The following is a 21,809-nucleotide window of genomic DNA, read 5'->3' on the forward strand; positions in this document are numbered from 1 at the left end:
AAGAGTAAGATAATACTGCTGTTGATTCATGGCCCTCACCAGCCCAAGGAGATGCATTCCGTGCCCTACAAAAGGCTCCTTGATCACTGCAGTCCATGAAATGCCTTCAGATGTGTGTTTGCCTGCTGAGTCTGTCAGGGCTCACCTGAAGATGGAGCATACAAATGCCCTCCCCACCACCATGCCATGCAATGCCCACACACACTCTTCACTTTGCTGGTGTGCACTTAGCCAGCCACAGTACTGTGTGTTGATGCCAAATCTTAATGCAAGAAATTCCTGTGTCAGGATTTAAAAAAATTAAAATCTGCAGTGAGTCACAGCAACGTAATTGCTGATTTTGATCTGCCAGGAGTCTGAGTCAGCCCCAGCAGCATCCTGCATCCCCTGGCCCTTCTGCTGGCACGAGCAGATGAGATCCCTGTGGGCAGGTCACAGATGGCAGCCCTGTGCAGGCAGCTGTGTTTGGTTTGCCGGAGGGGACTGGGGCTGAATGTTGGGTGCACGCCTTTACACCACCTCCCACGTCACCTGAATCGTAAGCACCACCAGATGCGCTTGTTCGACAACAAAGGTTCCAATTTGTATTAAAATAAAGTGTAACGTTTATTTTGCCTTGCTCCATTCCTATAAGGAATGGCTCAGTACAGAAGCCTGCTAGTGTAGGGTAGGCGTTATAATATAAGCTGATAAAACCCAACAAAACCCACCTTTAATACATCTCTTGCTCCCTTCCCTGGCAAGAGGCAAACAGGAAGGTGACACCATGGTTGGTTCCTACAGCTCTGCGAATACCAACAGAGGTGTAGGCACAGGAGGCAACTGTGCTCCACCTCCCGCTCCCTGAAAGTAGGAGTCCTCTGAAATGCACACAGTGTGCTGACATGCGTAGCTCAGCTGCACAGCTCCTCTGAGCATGAAACTGCACACTAGGGTACCTCAGAACCCTCGGGAACGGCAGCAGTAAGCAAACATGGGGGTGCTACCGTATGATTCATTTTCCCTTTCAAGTGACTGCATTTTTTTGGAAAATTGAGAGGAACAGCCAGAATAATGATTATAATTTTTAGACGAGAGGAATGTCTTTTTCTTAGTAGGAGGAAAGAACAACTACTGCAGGTCTCAGCTGCTGCACTGCAGCTCGGGCCGGAGCTCACTGGAGGAGTTACACTGACTTCTTGCAGCTTGGAGCAGCCCTGCTTGTACACGGCTGCAATCACTGACAGCACTGCCAGGGAAGATCATGCAGAGCTGGAAGCCACTGCTGACTTAATATTGCCCTCCCCTTCTTGGGCTGCATATATTTGAGGCTTATTCATCTGTTAAATATGTTTCTGAGATGGAAAGAATTAGAAGAAGGTGGAGAAACGTGATTTCTATTTGTTACATTCTACAGTGAGCAAAGAAAAAGAACCCAACAATTTAACATTCAGTGCCATAGTCAGGAAGATTGTCTATGTATATTTCTGTCATGGGCTAAGATACAAAGCTTACTGTGGTAAGTACGCGTATGTACTAAATAATGCACACTGAGCAGCAGCACGGGTTGGAGCTGGCGGCTGGCAGCCCAGACCATAGTGCTCATTTCTAAGACAGAGCAAACCAAGCCCCTTGGAAAGCTGAAGGGATCCTTCTGTCCTTCTCATCTCCTCATCCCTTTGGTTGTCTGAGCTTTGCGTTCCTCGGGTTCCATGGCAGGGCTGCTGGAACAGACTTTCATGGCACAGGGTGGTGGCACGCTCACTGCCCAGCAGCAGCACCCGGCCACACTGTGCCACTTCCTTATGGCCTCCTGGCTGGCTGCTCCCAGGGACTCACAAAAACAGGTGCTCAGGAGAAAAGAGCTTCCCTACAGTTAGCGATGGAGCAAAGCTGTACTTGATAGAGTTTCTAGGGACACTTTTCAGTGAGCCCCTAAGATTGAAAGTTGCTCTTAAGGGACAATCTCGTGTCTGTCTGTCCCTAATATATGCAGTTTGGGGGCTTCTGTTTGCAGATTGATCCTTCCCCTCACGTTCACTGCTTCTTGTGCTGCCAACTCACTTCTTTAGCCGTGGAGAGTCAACTTCTCTTGGCTTCCTGGTCCAGCACTGGCCGGCCGCCCTCCCTGGCAGCATCTGGAGGGGACGCAGCAGCGAGCCACTGGGAACGGCCGCCACCTGCGAGTTTCGTGCTTTCCTCCAGCTGGTGCATTTGCCTGCTTGCTGCTCGCTGCTGCTGCTCTTTCAGCTCACTGTAGGAACGGGAAAAGGTGTGGAAGATGGAAGTGACTGGGAAGGCCATCAATAAAATACCGCTCAAGATACTGCTCAGGGCTACCACCTGTCCGGGGATGCTACGAGGCACCATGTCCCCATAGCCAACGGTGGTCATGGAGATCACAGCCCACCAGTAGCTGGTAGGGATGCTTGTGAATTCTTGCTTGGCTCCCAGTTCGCTCTCAGCCAAATACACCAGCGGTGAGAAGAGGGCCATGGCAACGCAAAGGAAGAGCAGGAGGAGCCCAAACTCCCTGGTGCAGCGGCGCACAGTGAGCCCCAGAGTCTGCAGCCCCAGTGAGTGCCTGGCCAGTCTCATCACGTACAAGATGCGCAGCGCCCGCAGGAAGCGCAGCACCAGGCCCACTCGTTCCAGGTACTTGTTCCCTGCTCCCCCGCCAGGTTTGCTGCTGTTTTTTGTGGAAGCCACATCCACAATGAGAGAGATGTAGAAAGGCAAGATGGCCAGGATGTCGATGATGTTGAGCGGGGTTTTCAGGAAAGCACACTTGTTCTCTGCCTGGATGGACCGCAGGAGAAACTCAAATGAAAACCAAGCCACGCACACTGTCTCCAGCACAAAGATGTCATAGCACTTCTGTGAACATTCACCCTGGGGGGAAAAGGAGCAGGAGAAACAAAATAGGAAAAAAATTAGTTAGAGAACAAACCAAAGAAGCAGAGCTGTAGTTCTTAAAAGTACCAATACCAGGATACAAATTGCTAGCTACTAAGCTATAATCATCTCTACTAAGAGCAGTTGGAATTGATAACTGGAAAAACAGAGCAATTAGCCATGACTTTGGCTGCAGGACAGGTTAATGGAGGCTGCCATGAATTTGGTGTGATGGTTCAGCTGTCAGCCAGACAGCCTCCTGCTGAAAAGCTGGTGGCTCACACTTCATTTCCACATTTTTTAATGATTAGTACACAACTCAGAGATTTTGATAAATTTAAGATTCCACCTTTCCTTATCCAATAAATTGCATGCAAATGGCTCATAAACACCTACAGCATTTCTGTTGTGGCGCTCATAGAATATAGAATGTTTTTGAAACGACGGTGAGCAGTTATTAGCCCACTAGCCCTAAAGTAAAAAGCTTATACTGACAAATGTAGGTATTTCTCAAAGAACTTGACAGACCATTTTAATTTTGAAACCTGTAAGAAATAATAACAGAATCACAGAAGCATTTAAGTTGGAAAAGACTTCTCAGGTCATCCAGTCCAACCATTAACCTACCACTACACCACATCCTCAGCACCACCTCTACACATCTTTGCAATACTTCCAGAGATGGTGACTCAGCTGCTTCCCTGGACAACCTGTTCCAAAGCTTCACACCCCTTTCGGTGACGAAGTTTTTTCCTAATATCCTCTGGTGCAACTTCAGGTCATTCCCTCTTGTGTTGCTGTCACTTGCAACTTGCGAGAAAAGACCAACCTCTGACTTGGTATGACGTCCTTTAAGGCTCTCCTGAGCCTTCTTTTCTCTAGAGCAGATAACCCCAACTCCCAAAGCTGCTCCTCATTAAGACCTGCTCTCTACAGTCTTCTTTGGACCAAGATGACCTCTTCAAGCTTTCTGAGGTAGAAAAGTGTTGGAATAAAGTGCCACAAGCTCCGTTAGGGGAAAATAAACAGAGCCCCAGTTCTTTTGTTACAAACCCTGAAAGCAAGTTAGCTTTGGAGCATTTGAACAGTGATGATGGTGATGATGGCTGTTCTTTGACTGTTAATTCAGCAATGGAAATACTGTGGTAATTCTCTGCTACTTTGCTGCTAGTAACTCCCACCAAATAATAATCAGCTTCTCTAAATACATTTTTATATGCACAATTATAGGGCCAGTACCATTTTCTCTGTAAACGCTCACATGAAAGTGTTAATGTGCTGGTGGCTTTGAGAGGAAGGGAAGTGTGTACTTATCTAAGGGATGTGTGTATTTATTTGGTGAACTATTCTGACTTGGAACAGTTGATGAACACTCTTGTGACCCTGCAGGAGTTCATGCACAGGAGTGGGTATGTAACTCCCAGTGAATGCAGTGGGGATTAGATGCAAACATAAAACCTCATTCTGCCCGCTATGCTAAATTGCAGCAATGAAATCTTATTAAAGAGCAGTTAGGCTGCGTCAAGCTGTTCTCCAGTTCTCCACCAGACAATCCACGAATCTAGCAGAACTACAAACAGTTCTGCCCGCACACTGACCACAGGAGTCTTCTTTCTTGCTACACAGAGCTGAGGAAATTTGTACTGCACAGCAACACATCCTAATTTCAGTGCCCCTTAAGTGTTCATACACTGTTTTATCCTTGTTGTGAAACATAACAGCAAAGGAGAGGTGGGACTTTCTTCACTAGATACAGCATTTCTCCCAGCATGGGGGTGTGACTGGACGCCTGCTTCCAGGACTGTCAGCAGCAATAGTGCCATCACAAAGGTGTAACAGACTTGTTACCCCAAGACATATCCCAAAATGTTGAGGCGCTCTTCTCCGAGACAATGAATAGAGAGATGTCAATGTGAAAAGGAATCTTCAGAGCCTGCATGTACGGTCTTTGTAGTAAACACTATAAAGATTTACAAGCTAGAGGAAAGGGATGCCATCCAAAGGGACCTGGACAGGCTTATGAGATGGACCCATGCCAACCTCATGCAGTTCAACAAGGACAAGCGCAAGGTCCTGCACCTGGATTGCAGCAACCCAGTGAACACAGACACAAGTTGGGTGGAGAACAGCTTGAGAGCAGCTCTGAGGAGGAGGTGGGGGTGTCGGCTGACATCTCAATATACACCAGCAACGTGTCCTTACAGTCCAAAAAGCCAACCGTATCCCGGGATGCATCAAGAGAAGTGTGACCAGCAGGTTGAGGGATTCTGCCCCTCTGCTCTGCTCTTGTGAGACCCCACCTGGAGAACTGTGTCCAGTTCTAGGGCTCCCAACACAAGAAGGATGTCGAGTTGTTGGAGCAGGTCTAGAGAAGGGCCACTAAGATGATCAGAGGGCTGGAGTGCCTCCCCTGCAGGGTCAGGCTGAAAGAGCTGGGGCTCTTCAGGTAAGAGAAGGCTCCAGAGGACCTTACAGCAGCCTTCCAGTACCCGAAGGGGGCATACAGGAAACTGGGGAGAGACTTTTTATGAGGGCATGTAGTGACAGGACAAGGGGAAATGGCTTTAAGTTGGAAAAGGGTGGATTTATTAGACTAGATATTAGAAAGAAATTCTTTACTGTGAAGGTGGTGAGACACTGGGATGGGCTGCACAGACAGGTTGTGGATCCTCCCTCCCTGGAGGCACTCAAGGCCAGGCTGAATGGAGCTCTGAGCAACCTGGTCTAGAGGAGGTGTCCCTGCCTGTAGCAGGGGGTTGGAACTGGGTGAGCTTAAAGGTCCCTTCCAACCCAAACCTTTCTATGATTCCATGACTGTAGGGCTTTTTTAATTCCACTTTCTATTAGCATGATACACATTCCATTGTTTCCCAGGGGTCATGCTGTTATGGAAAGAAAAATTATTTGTCCCATTGAAAAAACTGCTGCCAAGATCTTCAGCATATTGCAGGCAGGAGAGAGAATCTTGTTGTACTAGAGTAGTAGCTCAGAGTTTTGAAGTTCCTCTCCAATTTTGATGGATGCAATGACTAGAATTTGTATCTGCCTCACTGAAAAAATCAAGAATCATAGAATTAGTTGATCCTATGTACTTTTCTTTTTAACAAATCTAACATATGGGACAAAACATGCTGCTCTTAGGGACTTCTCTGTCATCAATCATAACTATGCTGCAAGTCTTTCTCATTAGATAAGGAACTCAGATGCTTTCATACTGCTGCACAAATCTGGCTCTGTGGGCCAGAGCTAAAGCTTGCAAGGTCAGTGGAAGGGCTCCACCTGTTCTGTGGTAACACATTATCAGGAAACCAGACATTGCTGTCTCAGAGCCCTGCTGCCTAGGGATCCCTTATCAGAATATGCTTGATCTCACACCTGAGGGCAATGTTTGCAGCTGAATCACAGCTCCTGATACCATCCTTGCACTTGCAGAAAAGGATCAAGCTTAGACTTTCTGAAGAAAACCCACAGAATAATTTGGCTAGAGCAAAGCAGCAGAAGTGGCAAGAAGGAAAATCCGAAATGCACATCTACTTTCTCTGAAGGATACATCACTACCTGCACCACCAGGTACGGAGGCTAAAACGTAGCTTGCTTTAAGAGATCTAAGTGGTGCTCTTCATTCTGACGTGTGCAGCATACAGTTTTCTTGACATTCAACGATTAAGGTCAGAGAAGCCTATGTATAATTTAGGCATGGAATAGACCTACAAAGATGCAAAGATGTTTGATGGTTATTTCGGCATCTAGCTGGCCCCCACAGTCTCCACTTTGTGCAGAAAGAAAGGCAACCCTCTGGAGTCCTTCTGTATGAGTTTTGGTGGGGGAGCAAACAGGAGTGAAAATTGTTCCTCATTAATGGAATAACAGTGGAGACATCTTCCATAAGACTCTATCTGCCCTCCTACGTTGTGACACGTTTATCCTGGTCACAAACTGCAACTTTGTTATCCTCCTGTAGTCACTCACAGACACAAGCACAGGAGCAGCCTGGCAAGCTTCATCAGTGGAGCACGAAAGGCTTGGCTGCATCTGAGGTCTGGATCATCCAGCACAGTAGAACAAAACCAGTATCTTCACTCATCTCTGCAATAAAGAGCTGCAACATACTCCATCCAGAGCTGATGGTGGCCTATGGCTTTTTCCCACTCTCCCCACTTCCTGCAGCTGGCAGCAAACATTGTGGATGCTGTGATGTTCAGTCGCAGCAGAGCGGAGCGATACTGCTCTGCCACAGAGATGGTTTCAATCGATGGAACAATGCCCTCTTCTAGCTAATGTGCCAATACCTCCAGCAAAGTGCTACTCGCTCCCAATATCATTATTAACCTATTGCAATCTGAGCAGGGCAGGCTCTGTCTGATAGCTGTCCTGAGAATGAGAGGATCTCTGCAGGTCTTAGAAAGCAGACCTGTGTGTCAGTTAACTTGCCAGAGGCCTTTTTGTTTTTAATTAAACATCTCCTTCCCTGGACTGTGCTTCAATTGCATCTAGGTATGACTCAAACCAATCTTCACATGAAATCACAAACAGTAACAGCAAAAACACCTTTCATGCTTTTTGTGCTCTGCCACTTTTGCCTGAAGCTGCTTTTGCAGTTTTTTTTCCCTTCGATTACACCACTGGAAAAAAAGTAATTTTCCTTTCCAGAACTCCTATCTATGTATTCAGGAGTCCAGCCACTCTGCTTAGGTTTTTGAGTTCTTTTCCCACTCAAGAAAACAAAATTAAAAAGTGAAGAAACACACATACAGGAAGAACAGAAACCAATAATTAATTAGTGATGGGAACACAGAAAGAATGAGTCTGAAGAGAACTGGATAGCGCTCTGCCCAAAACAAATCTGTGTCAAAACTGCATGTTCTCAAAAAAATGTCAAGTCATACCACGGCAATAAGCATGCACATAAACCACAACATGCTGCTTTTTGCTTCTTCTGAGTGAAATTGCTTGCTCTCATTCCAACTGAGCAGATTTCTTTGCCTTGTCATCTGATACATTTTTTGGTTACACTTTTGTATCTAGCTTCATTAAAATGGGTCACAGAAAAAACTCATTTTCTTATAGTTTTTGTCCAGTTCTTTTTGTCTTTTAGATGTCTGAACAAGAAAACAAAAATCAACAACACACTGCAAGCACGGAAGATATTTCCATTACACCTTCCCCGCGTTAAGAGACCAACAATTTTTTACACATGTGTACAATATGTAATTCAACTGTGTTCTAGGTTTTTGATTACAAAACCCAATGGTATAGTAAAAACCTATCTGCAGTTGCACAGATTTTGGCACCATATGCTAACGTCAATTCAGGACACACACACAGAAAAAGAAAGGTTTTAGTGGGTAATTCTGTGCAGTTCAATTAAAGTGCCTCTTTCACAAGGATTTACAGAAATTTGCTGTCAGAAAGCCAACCACAGTCTTTCTTCTGGGGACACACTCTGTTTGCCAAAGGAACTACTGAGAAAATTACAAAAAGAAAGGCTGGTGTCACCAGAGTTCAAATCCAGCTGCACTCCTTGCTCTGCGTGGTGCTCATTGAAGCCTGTCTGCAGAAGTGCTGTGGTTTGGGTGCAGGGTCCCTGTCACTAGCACAGCCCTGGACTGTGCCTATGACAACTTCTGGACTTTGCTACATGACTTCTTGATCCTGGCTTTGTCCTCTGGTCTCTCCTGAGAACAAATGCTGACTTTTCTCTAGAATCTCCCCTGCTGTGACACCATCTCCCCCGCTCTGATATGAACAGATGTCAAATGTCAGATGACCTCTCTCCATCTCAGTTCTTGTGTAGTTTTGAACACATTTTTGTAGGGTCAGCAGCTCCATAGTACCTTCATGGAAGAAGTCTCAGTCCCATTCTCTTTGCCCCTATAGAGAGGGATTTCTCTCCTTATCAAACATATATACTAAGAAAGAATGCCAAAATCATGGGAAGAGTTGCATCCAAATATCCTTACATAAGCTTTAAAATAATGGCATTTCTGAAAGGTTATTTGGATTCTCTTCTCCTTGCCTTTCGAGTCATGTTTTTTCAATGCTGCTCTGTGCGTGCCAGATCAAACTGTTATTTAACAGAAACGTGGAACTTGAAGTTCTGATGTAACCAAGGTCTCAGCACGGGAGGGCAGCTTCACAGAGAGCTGCTGAGAAAGGCCCTTGTACACAGTGTGCCTGTAACCCGGCTGCAGTGTCACAAAGTGAGAGGCAGCCCCCAGCCCAGCCAAATGTGGGGGTGAAGGTGAAGTTCTTGTTTCACTGAATGCCTGCAGACAGAGGATGAATGCCCCTCTCCTCTCCACTCTCCCCAACACACTTCCAGCAATGCAGCAGTCCAATAGTTGGGGTGGCTGCCTGGCAGGTAAGCAAGCCAGCTCTGCTCTGAAGCAGACAGTGTGGAAACCTGCTATGGGCTCTGCCACAGCCTGGCACTGCCGCACTGCGTCATGGTCCTCTCTTGTCCCACGAATTATTCTGAAATGAAGACTCCTTTCCTGAGAAATGTTCCAGCAAAATCAACATCGTTACCAGCTGCACACACACGGAGAAAACCCAAAGATTTCACTCATGCTGGCATTTTCTGATGAGAAAAAAAATCTTGATGGAAAGTGACTTTCTGACCTAACTCTCCAGCCGATTTTCACAGTACGGATAAATGCCTGACTCACTAAGTTACCTGCTGCTGAAGTGCTGGAACGGTGCAGCCTCTGCCCTAAGGCACTGGCATGCTTCTCTCCCCTGCTGACCAGCTGCAGACTCCACTGTTGTCATTTGGTACACTGGCCATTAAAGCTGGGGTCAGTCTGAACTTGCAGCTTGCCTGCTGTGAGCAGTTTTTGTACTCCTGGGCTCAGATTCAGATGCTGCACAGTCTGTCCTCAAAGTTCTCTGGCTGTGAATTCAAAGTAACAGTTTCTGTTTGAGATGTCACCAAGGGGCCACGGAAGAGCTCTCTGCTTCCTGCTGTGGACACTTTGATCTGCAACCAAAGCTTAGCTTATGCTTCATCCAGCTGCTAGAAAAGGGAATGAAAGTCTTGCCTTTATAGGGGAGGGTTGTCAAGAACAGCTTTTAGTGGTATCACTGATATGAGATAGCTCTTGTACAACTGCTCCCAGATAGCATTACGGATAAGGAGGAGAAGGGCAAGACCTATACTGACTTCAGACTTCTTCTCTGGATTTCTTTTGACCCCGATACAACACAGCCCCAAATCACTACTTTTCAAAACCTTTCAGCCTGTAACTTTTATTCTGCTGGTGAAGCTGCAAATAAACATGAAACACCAACAGGAATAAGGGAGATGCTGAAAGGTGTGGCAAGTGCCAGAAAGTACTCAGGGTGTGCCAAAACCCAAAGCCAGACAAACCACTTTGTAAAATGGCATGTCGTGTTATTCAACTGGAGTCTGAATATAAAAGCTTACTGAGATGTGCCTACCTCCGCGTGCCTCAGTGTCTCAAACCACTCCTCGTACATGCAACTATGCAGCCAAATGGCTTTGCCAAAAGAAAACTCAGAAGAGGTCCAGCAGGTGGACCGGAGGGACGAGAATACCGTGTGCGTGAGTTTATCCCTATGTGGAGGTAGTCGGTGACCACCCTTGCAGACCAAACAGGCTAAAAATAAATAGACAAACACAGGTGGCCTTCATGACCCAGGAGACTGCACAGGCCCCAGAAGCGAAGCAGCGCTGAGTTACTGTGCTCCATCCACAGGCAGCCTGCTGCTTTGGGCCATGGAGGTGCCTCAGCTTTCATGCTTCATCTTAACAGCATTTACTGGCCATAAACCAGAACACAGGAAGTTCCATACTAATGCAAGGAAGAGCTTCTTCACTGTCAGAGTGACAGAGCTCTGGAACAGGTTCACCAGAGAGCTGTGGAGCCACCTTCTCTGGAAATATTCAGGACCTGTCTGGACAATTATTTGTGAGACCCGCTATAAGGGAACCTGCTTTAGCAGGGAGTTGGACTTGCTAATCTTAGTCCCTTCCAAACCCTGTGGTACAGTGATCACAGCTCTAAACTGCACAACCAAAGTCAGTGCTGGAGGTTTCTAAGCAATAAGAGCCAAGATACCCATTTAACCTTTTTCCCTGCCAATCTTGTAGTCCTCTTGAACATGGATTAGGCACATATATCTGAATATCAGAGGAAGATGAATTGCTGGGAAGAATGGAAGCAGGTAACTAGTACTGCAGGTGCACAAAACGTCTTCTCAACCAGCTTTTCTCACACCTGCACCCACTTTTAAAATCCACTTCTCAAAAAGCAACAGTATTTGTTGGAGGGCACTGTGTTATCTGGCTGTGCTTTATGGAAAGCAATCTAAGCCTAAGAAATGCAAAGAATACGCAGCATGCGAAGAATTAAAGAGACCATAAATACCCATGAACATCATCAACTTCCCAGCTCTTCAGATGCCTATCTAACAGAACAGTACCACACACACAGAGACCGGAGAGGAAGACATTCGAGACTGAGAACTCCTCAGACTCTGTGGCTATTGCTGGGAGCGACTTGTGGTTACGGTTTGTGCCCTGGCAGCCAGCTGATGCTATCTATCTCCTGGCCAGATCACACTGCACAGAAGGATGGAGGGGTTACGCTGGAACTTAGGGAGGAGCAATGCACCCGGGGAACAACCTCCTAGAGGATACTTCTGAAGGCTCTGATGCATTCTCACTGCCTAGTGACTTCATGCAGCTAGTATCCCCTCACTTTGTATTCCTTTGGTGTTCTAGTGTTTGAAATCTGCTTCACTATACTGAACACCCACAGCTTCTCACAACTGTCAGTCTTTGCCCTTGACACAAGTCCTGACACCAAGTTCTTGCCTATCAAATAAACACACATACACAAAACAACCAGTATCTTCATGTGGAGCTCACTGAGTCCCAACACATAAGCAAAGGATATTGTCTGTTCAAAAACCACTTGTGCAGAAGGATGATGTCTTAAGAACAGACAAATGCAATCATCAAATGAAGTCTGAGAAGAGGCATGGTTTCGGACTACATACACCAAGGCTATGAAGAGAAGCGCTGTTTAATGGTGTGGTCAAATGTTCTTTTTCAGATCTGTGTGGACTAGCTGAAAGTATCATCTTCATCAGCTACCTGGTTGCTTATAGTCCTCAGCTCAGATCACGGAACGGCATTTAATTCTTTTCATTCTCCCATTGCTTAATTGCTTAACCTTTAATTGCTTAATCCTTAATTATCATTCCTAAGTCCCCTTCAGCACAAAGTCAAACAGGATGGCTCAAGCTTCCCATGCAGGCTGGTTATGCTACAGCAGCCAATGTTATTCACGACTCACTGAATGGGCAGTGCTACCATGGAAGTAATGGCAACCAGCAGGTGAGGTAGGAGCTGGGAAGAGAAGGACTGCTCAGTTCACACGAGCTGCCGGCACAGAGAAGTCATTCAGAAGCCAACTGTACATGGTCCTGAGCAACCTGCTCTGGCTGTCCCTGTTTGAGCAGGGGTTTGGACTTTTTTGGCCTCCAGAAGTCCCATCCAACTTCAACAATTCTGTGTTTCTATGGTTATTATTAACCTAAAAGACAGTGTTAGCAGGAGAGGAAATAGCAACAGAACAGCTTTCAGAATCTGAACTATAGAAGACAAGGTTCCAAAATAGCCCTCCTGCTAGATCAGGAAAGCCTTGAGACATTTTACTATGAAGCTTCTCCATTTCTGGAAATGCGTGAGGGGGTAACCCATGACAACAAGGGACTGCACTCACTTTCACGTACATATATTCCTGTAACTTTCAACTAGCACAATAAATGATGCCCTTTGCTAAAGCTGCTAAAGCTGGGCCTCGGGATCTGATATCCCCATCTTACTTGCCCATAGGTGGCTATGTTTAAGATATAAGTAAGCTATTAATGATATCTAGTTACCTACAACCTCTGTGTTCAAGAACGTCTGTGGTGAGTGAACCAGTGAAACACAGAACTGTGACTGGGGGTTGGAAGGGACTTCTGCGGATCACCAAGTCTAACTGCTTGACAAAGCAGGTTCTCTAGGATAGGTTGCACAGGAATGTGCCCAGGTGGGTCTCGAATACCCACCCAGAGGTGACATCACAATCTATCTGGGCAGCCTGTTCCAGTTTTCCATTGCTCTTACAGTAAAAAGTTCTTTCTCATGTTTGTTCAGAACCTTCTGTGTTTGCATCCATTTCCCATTGTCCTGTCGCCAGGCACCACTGGTCCCATCATCTTGATACATGAACTTCAGATATTTTTAAGTGTTACTAAGATCTCCTTCAGTCTTTCCTTCTGCATGGTAAACAGCCACAGAACTCTCAGCCTTTCCTTATAAGAGAGATGCTCCAGGTCCCTAACATCTTTGTAGCCCTCTAATGGACTTTCTCTAGAAGTTCCCTGTCCTTCTTGAACTGAGGAGCCCAGAACTGGAAACAGTACTCAGATGTGGCCTCACCACAGCAGAACACATGGTGAGGATAATCTCCCTTGACGTGCAGGCTTGCTCTTTTTTTGATGCACCCCAGGATACCATTGGCCTTCTTGGCCACAAGTGCACACTGCAGGCTCGTGGTTGCCATACTTCCCACTGGGACACACAGATCCCTCTTGCAGAGTTTATTTCCAGCATGTCATCCCCTAACCTGTACTGATACATACAGTTATTCCTCCCCAGATGCAGCACCCTACTCTTGCTTTTGTAGAACCTCAAACCATTCCTTTCCACCTAATTTTTCAGCCTGTCTAGGTCACAATGAATGGCAGCAAAACGTAAGTAAATGCTTGATTGAAATTGCTGAGTTTTTATATGTAGAAGCCCAGTTACCTTGCAAATAAACTCATCTCCTGATTTCTGGAGAATCCTAGTTTGTAATTTCTATTCTAGCATTCTGAAAACAAGGCAGACACAGTTCTGTGGCCTTGCTTCAAAACACTTGAGCAATGACACTTAGCATTTAGAGCACGTTTGCTTCTCATAAACATGACAGGATTGCAGTGCTAAGATGGTAGATATCTCCTGTAACTGGCAGCATATATCAAAACACTGCAGAACCAGTGTGGGGCTGAGCACTTGCCAAGGACACTTACGTGCAGTTTGAACAGTTTATGCAGGAAGTAACAACATATAGACTTAATGCTTTCCTCTGAAAGGAAGAGTGTGAGAGAATCAGAGCTGCCTTACAAAGCAGTAGGATTATGAACTTTTCCCATTGACCTAACATCTGGGAAAAAACAGTACTATTGTCTCTAGCTGTACTCACAAACAGACAAGCAGTGTATACAGCTGGGAGCTTCCTAAGCCTAGCATTGTCCTCTTTTTTTTTTTTCAAGCCTGCCTCACACACTAAAAAATCTCAGTCTTGTTTTTCATCCTGGTTTCAGCCAATGTCTTGTTTGTTGCTGAGTGAGGGGAGCACATCCAGGGCTGCTGCCACAATGGTGCAGGGCAGGGGCAGGGCAGAGCCAGGACGGAGGCCTGAGTTGAACCAGGGGCTGCTCCACAGCACATGATGCCATACAGAGGGCAATATTGCTGTGGCAGTTGGCTGGGGGAGCTGCTATCAGGGGCTGCTGGCTTTGGTGGGTGGTGGTGAGACCTCACAGTGCTGGTGGCCTTCGTGTTGGTGCTGTTAATTGGTCAGCAAGTAATTGCATTGCGCCTACATTTGCTGTTATAACCACATTTCTGTTCCTGTTTTTCTCTTGTGTGTTAGTAAATTGGTTTTATCTCAACTCACGACTTCTATTTTGTTTCCAATTCTGTCCTCCACCCCATGGTGGGGAGTGATGGCTGTGTGGTGATGAGCTGCTGCCAAGTTACACACACCACATTTTCGCCCTCATACACAAACATTTTTACAACTTACGAATAGGATTAAAAACAATAACCGATTCTTCACAGCACTTTAAAGTTTATTTTCCCTCTTATTTTCCCCAGTATTTCCCTTTCTTCACCTTCTTTCAATTCGTTTTACAGGCTTTTCTCCTCCTGCCTCCCACTCATCGCTGGTTCTATTTCAGTGATCCACATTAGTTTTTACTGTTTTTTTGTAAGCTGCCACAGAGGTTGGGGGTGCCTGTTATTTCAACTTGGAGAAAAGGAGGGCAGAGTCAGGCTTGCTCTTTTCCTCCTACACTTTCTTTCAAGCCTGTTCTTTTCCCCTCTTTCCCTTTATCTTGTTAATTGAAAGCAAGTGAAGGATTTGCACATCTTGCCTCTGGCTGGGTTGGCTCTCCTGCTGGGGAGTGGCTCAGTCACAGCTGGCAATCTGCTCCTGCATTACCCTTGTGCTGAAACTCTGTAAGCTGCGCTCCTGAATTGGTGAAGTGGATGAATTTTTGCAGGATGGATCTGACCACCGTGAAAGCCTGTGCTTTTCCGTATTTCTTTCTTCTGCTCAAGACAACGGTAACAGATTTCTGTGACACTGAAGCAGAACATAAAAACTGCATGACTTACTTTAGGATTAGGCTGCACTGTGTGCAGAGGCAGCTGACTATGGATGGGAGAAAACATCCAGAGCTTCTGCCCATAGAAACTGTGTGCAGGCTTTTGAGAAAGGTGCTGGAATTTCTGCTCTGTCATCATCTCTGCATGGTGTGCTGAGTTCCAGTCACAACTTAGGATGCACTGGAGCACTGGGACCTTCACACTATTCTCTGTATTTCCTCTTTGTATCCAGGCTTAGCTGGAGCAGAGGGAGAAGGAGAATGCAGGTGTGCCTGCATGGGAATGCCAGAGCGGTCAGAGGGCTGGGATTTATCCAAGTGAACAGTCTGTTGTGGCTGAGGCATTCTGCTCGTGAATGAACCTGCAAGCCAAAGTATGAAGCCTGGACTTCAGTCTGCCCCAGGCCCTGCAGCACGCCCTGCAGGCACTGCCAGGGATGGACAGGGCTCCTCTGCCAGGATTCGGCTAGCAGAGGGCCAAACTCACCCCATGGCACCCATCCAATTCAGCTCAGTTTACAGTCAGGTACTTCTAGCACCTGCCTGATGGGTTGTTTCTATGCTTTGTGTAGATTTTGTTTGCAAACATTTTACATTTTCTCCCAAACCACTAACAAAACACCTAAGTAGCTCTAAGCCAACACCACAGGCAGCTGCATGTCTTTCCACGTACACCAGGTGACAATTTCTCATGTTATCTGCCTGCTATTTTAAGATCTAACAGAAATTTGCAAAGCATTTAACGTTGGAGATAAGTTTTTAAGAAATGCCATTTCAGTTGAGCAAGGACATTATGTAGCACTACTACTAGAACTAAAAGTACCTCCGTCAGAAGTTCTTTTTCAGGAAACTTCATAACCTTACAAAAACTGTGTCATTAACTTTGACTAATGAGTATTATTCTGAACTGACTAGAATTAATTATGCTGTTGTTCTCAAAAGTGTTGCTGATAGCACCCAGTATTTCATGGTTTATTTGGAACTAATGTAATGCTTACCTTTTTGAAGTTCACCTTTAGAGATTTTTTATAGTCCTTTCTTCAGCCTTTGTTATAAAAGCTACTGCAAAATGTCCCATTTGTATGCCACTCCAATCTTAATTTGTCTTGAATTTTAACGTCCCCATGGACGCTATACAAATTTCTCAACTTCAAGAACTTCTATGTTTCATCTCAATCACTACATTTCAAGCAATGAAAATGTAAGTATGATTTCGAATGCTTTAGTGCTGTGCACATCAATCAGTTCACTGCCCCAGCCTAGATACATGAGATCTAGCCAAACATCAATCTGGTTGCTTTCTTTCATTCCAAACCTCTGGGATGGATGGTGACATGCCCTGGGGTTCTGAGGTGAATATCGAGATGCTATTTTTATTACACATAAATAAAACATTCCTCTCTTTCAAAACACTAGGACTGTGTTCAGTATTACTACACAGCACACGCTGCTTTGCAAAAGGCAGTGGCACAATCTATGGAGAGTAGAAGATTTGCTGTACCCTGAGGATATTACAACACAGACTGTCGTGAGTTGCTGTATTAATTTTACAAACATGACTGCAGGCTAAGCAATTATTACCATGAAATTGCTCCAAAGACTCCCTGGTTGATTTAGCTGGAGATTTGGTAGGTACAGATACCTATGGCAGTAGAGCCACAGAAATTTAAAAGAAACTAAAACCCAGCACATTTTGCTCGGGGAGCCACACTGTACCAAACACAAACCAGTTAATACCTCGGCAGAGCTACCAGTGCTTTTACAGGTGAGTCTTAGATGTTTAATTATTTCTTACTAATGTCATAATGCAGCACACTTATACAGCATTTAAAAGAAAACCTGAGCCTGCTATTTATTCATGAGAAGATATTCTGTAGACAGAGAGAGTTCATTAGTGCATTGCAGTTACTAACAAGTCAATGGGAATTTTATCTTAACTCCTGCTCCATCCCAAGCTAACAGTGCAAAGAAATGCTCTCTCCATTTTTTTTACTTCTAAGCCTAAAACACTGTTTAGATTCTCAGGTGGTTCTCAAAGTCTATACAGTAACCTCCTGTTCTCAAAATCTTCCAAGGCAGCTCCTTATCCCATAAAAACATAAATCTCTTTACCCAGGAGAAGATATTCCAGACCCTGCTGTGGGACCCTAAATTACTAAGAGCTGTGAGACCCTAAATTAGTAAGGGCCATGGTATGAATAGATCAGGCTGTAATTTTGTTGTGATGGGAAATTTTGAGCAGAGTGTCCCACTGTGGGCCTCTGTGCAAAGCTATTCCACAGCATCATGCTCTACCTGCAGTCTAAAGGGAACTCTCAGGCTCTCCTAACACTCCTGCTACAACACAAAGATTTCAGCTCTTTTTTTTTTACTGTGACTGCTTCCTATACTTCATCTTGATGAGGCTGCCATGACAAAACAATTAGACATGTCTGCTGATGTTTAAATTAGCTGAATGAGGCAGGAAGGCTTGACGTTTTTTCGGGGGAAGGAACACTGTAGAAATCCTTATTCTAATCTCTTTTCTTCCATGAGAAGCAGCCAAGTCAAGCAGAAAGAGAAATGGAGAGAGCTCCCCAAAAGTAGCCATGACTAAATACCAGCTGCTTTGCAGCACTCTGCCCACACAAGCATTATCAGGAATAACTAATCATTCCTTAAACCATTTTCTGTTTGTTAGCATCCTAAGGTAGCCTTGCAAAAGGGGAAGGGTTATTTCAGACCAGTGCTGTCAAAGCTGGTGTGCTGTGTGCCACCTGACCAGGTGCCTTCCAGGCAGCTGGAGGCCTGGGTGGAGGAGGGCATAGCAGGTTCCATGGGAGCCAGATAAAAGATGCTGACAACACCAAAAAAAAACCCCACATAACTCAACATTTAAGGTTTAGATTGCACACTGCCAAGGTCCTTGACTACTTGATTTTAAAGCTAGGTGTGTGACCCACAAAAGCAAAATCCGTTTTATCTTTCAAACCTCATCAATTTCAGTTGCTGTCAGTCAAACTTAAGCTGTGTGAAAAGCGACGAGCACAGCAAATTTCTCTAACCATCAGCTAGGAGCTGGGAGACCACATCACGATGAGTCAGACTTGCACCGCAGAACCTTGCAGCTGCTCATCAGTCTCAGGTAGTAAGGATACCATAGACTAAGAAGTGCATCTTGTATGATCTAAGATGGCTTCTTCAGTGAAAATAATAATTAAAATATTCCTTGCTTAGAGCTCTAGTTCCCAGGCTAATGCATGAAATGCATTGAAATGCAATGAAAATGCATTCATAATCTGAGTACAGACAATACAAAACAAGAGATAAAAACTATATGAGGTAGATGGTGATGGTATGCTTTTCCTGCCTCACCTTCCCTCAACTCCTTCCTTTGGCCTGGCCTTGTACAGAAGGCCTTGCACAGGAGCAACAGTACTGATAACAACCACCAATCTGTCTCAAACTAAAGGGGGAAGGGGAGGAGGCAGACAGGGACAAAAGAACTGACAGCAGATACACGGCTCAACAGCTGAGGACCAATCAAGCAAACTATGACTATGAGTCAATCATCTAAACCCATTAACAGTGAGAAGCCCGAGAGCCCCTTGAGCTCTCCTGCATGGCAGCAGGCTGCATGCAGGATCTCCCTGCGCGCCGGTTACACCTGCACAGAGATCCCTCACACTGACATCAAGATTCCCTGCCAATACATATCTTTGGTAAGTGACTGATAGTTTGTCTTAGTTAGCTTTGCTAAATCATATCTTAGATTGATTTTACACATGTGATCCCTTTGACATAAACCATCAACCACGTCTGGGATGAGGGCTGGATCCAGTAGCACCCAAGGCTCCTCACCTCTGTGGTTCAAAGCGTTCAGAAAGCAAGGAGGTGCCCACTCTGGGATGCTCTCCTGTGAGAGCATGTCTGTGCTGTAGAAAGTGCATGCAGCCATCTCAAATCTTGTTAAGTCTGCCTTACTTACAATTAAGGTTTGCTAAATCACTATATTGTATCCATATCGTGAGGGCTGTTCCAAAAGTAATGCCTCCTATTTCATTACGTTACATTATTATGTTGGACCATAACATCAGAGGCAGATGTTGGTATGATGGCTGTGGAGGCTGAACTTTCCTGCCAATACTCTGTTATATTTTACTGCTGTGCAGCAGATGGCAGCAGAGGGGCAGTCTGACAAAATGGTGTCTGATGTGGAAATGAGCATGAAGCAAAGGTGTGTCACTGAATTCTTCCATCTGGTAAAAATGGCACCCACTGACATTCATCTGTGCTTGCTGAACATTTCTGGAAACCAAACAGTGGATGTTATCACAGTGAGGTGGTGCATTTCAGCAGTGGTGATAGAGAAAGACAAGCTCTTGCTACAGCTGGACTATTACAAGCATGGCATGCAGTTGTTCATCACTGGTTGAAATGCATAGCTAATGGTGACTATATTTATAAAGTGTTATGTAGCTGATAATTTGTTCTACCAAACAGTATTATTGTGGTCTTTTTATCTACAGAAGTCTTAATAGAAATAAACTAGAGGCATTACCTTTGGAGTGACCTCCATATGTCAGTAAATACAGTCTAGCTTCTCTTATGAGTGCAGTGCAGTGTAGTTTCCCTCCTTGACAAAGACTGAGTACGCAAACATCAAAACAAACTTCTGCTTATTCTGATGACTAAAGCTGTGGGTAAAGGATACTCGAAACCCATAATTTGGCCTTTTTTAAGTAAGCACCATCTGAGCAGAAAACTTAATTTAAGCTTATGAAAGAAAAAAGAACACATTTAGTTGAAATACAGCACTGCAATGCTACAAGTGCTACGTCCACTAAGTAAAGGCATGTGAATGTGAAAGCAAACATGAATCCTAGGAGTCCACAGGAACTTCACTGACTAGGATGTTGTAGAACAGCCAAGTCACAAATGTAACCAAATTACTGTGTCTTTTCTGGACTCCACCTAGTTGTGGCAAACTGTGCAGAGTGAATATAAAATGCAAACTAGCAATGTAGGGGACAAGTACAGATGCCATAAATGTGGAATCATAGAATCATAGAATCATAGAATCACCAAGGTTGGAAAAGACCTAAAAGATCATCCAGTCCAACCGTTCACCTATTCCAATAGCTGCCACTAAACCATGTCCCTCAACACAACATCCAGTCTTTCCTTGAACACCCCCAGGGTCGGTGACTCCCCCACCTCCCTGGGCAGTCCATTCCAGTGCCTGACCACCCTTTCTGAAAAGTAATACTTCCTCATGTCCAGCCTGAATCTCCCCTGCCGTAGCTTGAAACCATTCCCCCTGGTCCTATCACTAATGACACGAGAGAAGAGGCCGACCCCCAGCTCACTACAACCTCCCTTCAGGAAGTTATAGAGAGCAATGAGGTCTCCCCTGAGCTCCTCTTCTCCAGGCTGAACATTCCCAGCTCCTTCAGCCTCTCCTCATATGGCCTGTGTTCCAGACCCCTCACCAGCTTTGTTGCCCTCCTTTGAACACGTTCCAGGGCCTCAATATCTTTCTTGCAGTGAGGGGCCCAAAACTGGACACAGTACTCGAGGTGCGGCCTCACGAGTGCTGAATATAGGGGAACAATCACCTCTCTGCTCCTGCTTGCAACGCTGTTTTTGATGCAAGCCAGGATGCCATTGGCCTTCTTGGCCACCTGGGCACACTGTCAGCTCATGTTCAGCCGAGCATCAATCAATACCCCCAGGTCCACTTCCTCTACGCAGTCCTCCAGCCACACCGCCCCAAGCCTGTAGCGTCGCCTGGGGTTGTTGTGGCCGAAGTGCAGGACCCGGCATTTGGCCTTGTTGAAACTCATCCCATTGGCTCCAGCCCAGCTCTCCAGCCTGTCCAGATCCCTCTGTAGGGCCTCGCTACCCCCAGGCAGATCCACACTTCCAGCCAATTTGGTGTCATCTGCGAATTTACTGAGGGTGCACTCGATGCCCTCATCCAGGTCATCAATAAAGATATTGAAGAGGACAGGCCCCAGCACCGACCCCTGGGGAACACCACTCACAACCGGTCACCAGCTGGATTTCACTCCATTCACCACCACAATGCAGCAACAAAGCTCATTGCTTTTGCATTTAAACAGGAGAGCTGTGAAAATGGCATGAAGCATGATCCTTGGGGAAATAAGTTAGTCCAATTCCTTAAGATTCTATTTATAAAAAGTCACCCTCGGTGCCTATATACTATGAATAGTTATTCACAATTCCATAAGTGAGTTTTTTTTAAATACATGTTTTATATTCACTATGTGGCTATTCCTTTAAGAGTTTATTCCACAAAGAAAAGAAAAATGTAATTTATAATTTTATTACTTTCATTCATGGTAACAAATTATCTATGCAACACAAATTGGCTGAGTTAAAATTGAGAATACCTCAGTAGCACATGCAGAAAAGTAGCTGAATAGTCACAAAACAAAGTGCAAGATGAAGAACTGCACGGAAGTGGAAAGCTTCACTCCAGA

The 21,809-nt window shown here is 45.3% G+C and overlaps 1 protein-coding gene across 4 annotated transcripts in view; it reads right to left on the bottom strand.

The window, feature by feature from the left end:
• Nucleotides 1-1,445: 1,445 nt before the first annotated feature.
• The window catches only part of KCNG2 (potassium voltage-gated channel modifier subfamily G member 2), a 63,823-nt gene continuing 43,459 nt past the window's right edge, over nt 1,446-21,809 (bottom strand). For all 4 annotated transcript variants that reach the window (XM_042869469.1, XM_042869467.1, XM_042869466.1 and 1 more), the window contains exon 3: nt 1,446-2,871. In XM_042869469.1, coding sequence (XP_042725403.1) covers nt 2,062-2,871 — 810 coding nt within the window. In that variant the 3' untranslated portion in view covers nt 1,446-2,061. The remainder of the gene's footprint in view (nt 2,872-21,809) is intronic.

This window comes from Lagopus leucura, unplaced genomic scaffold (assembly GCF_019238085.1).
Source record: "Lagopus leucura isolate 7727_CA_CO unplaced genomic scaffold, USGS_WTPT01 Super-Scaffold_100002, whole genome shotgun sequence".
Taxonomy (NCBI): domain Eukaryota; kingdom Metazoa; phylum Chordata; class Aves; order Galliformes; family Phasianidae; genus Lagopus; species Lagopus leucura.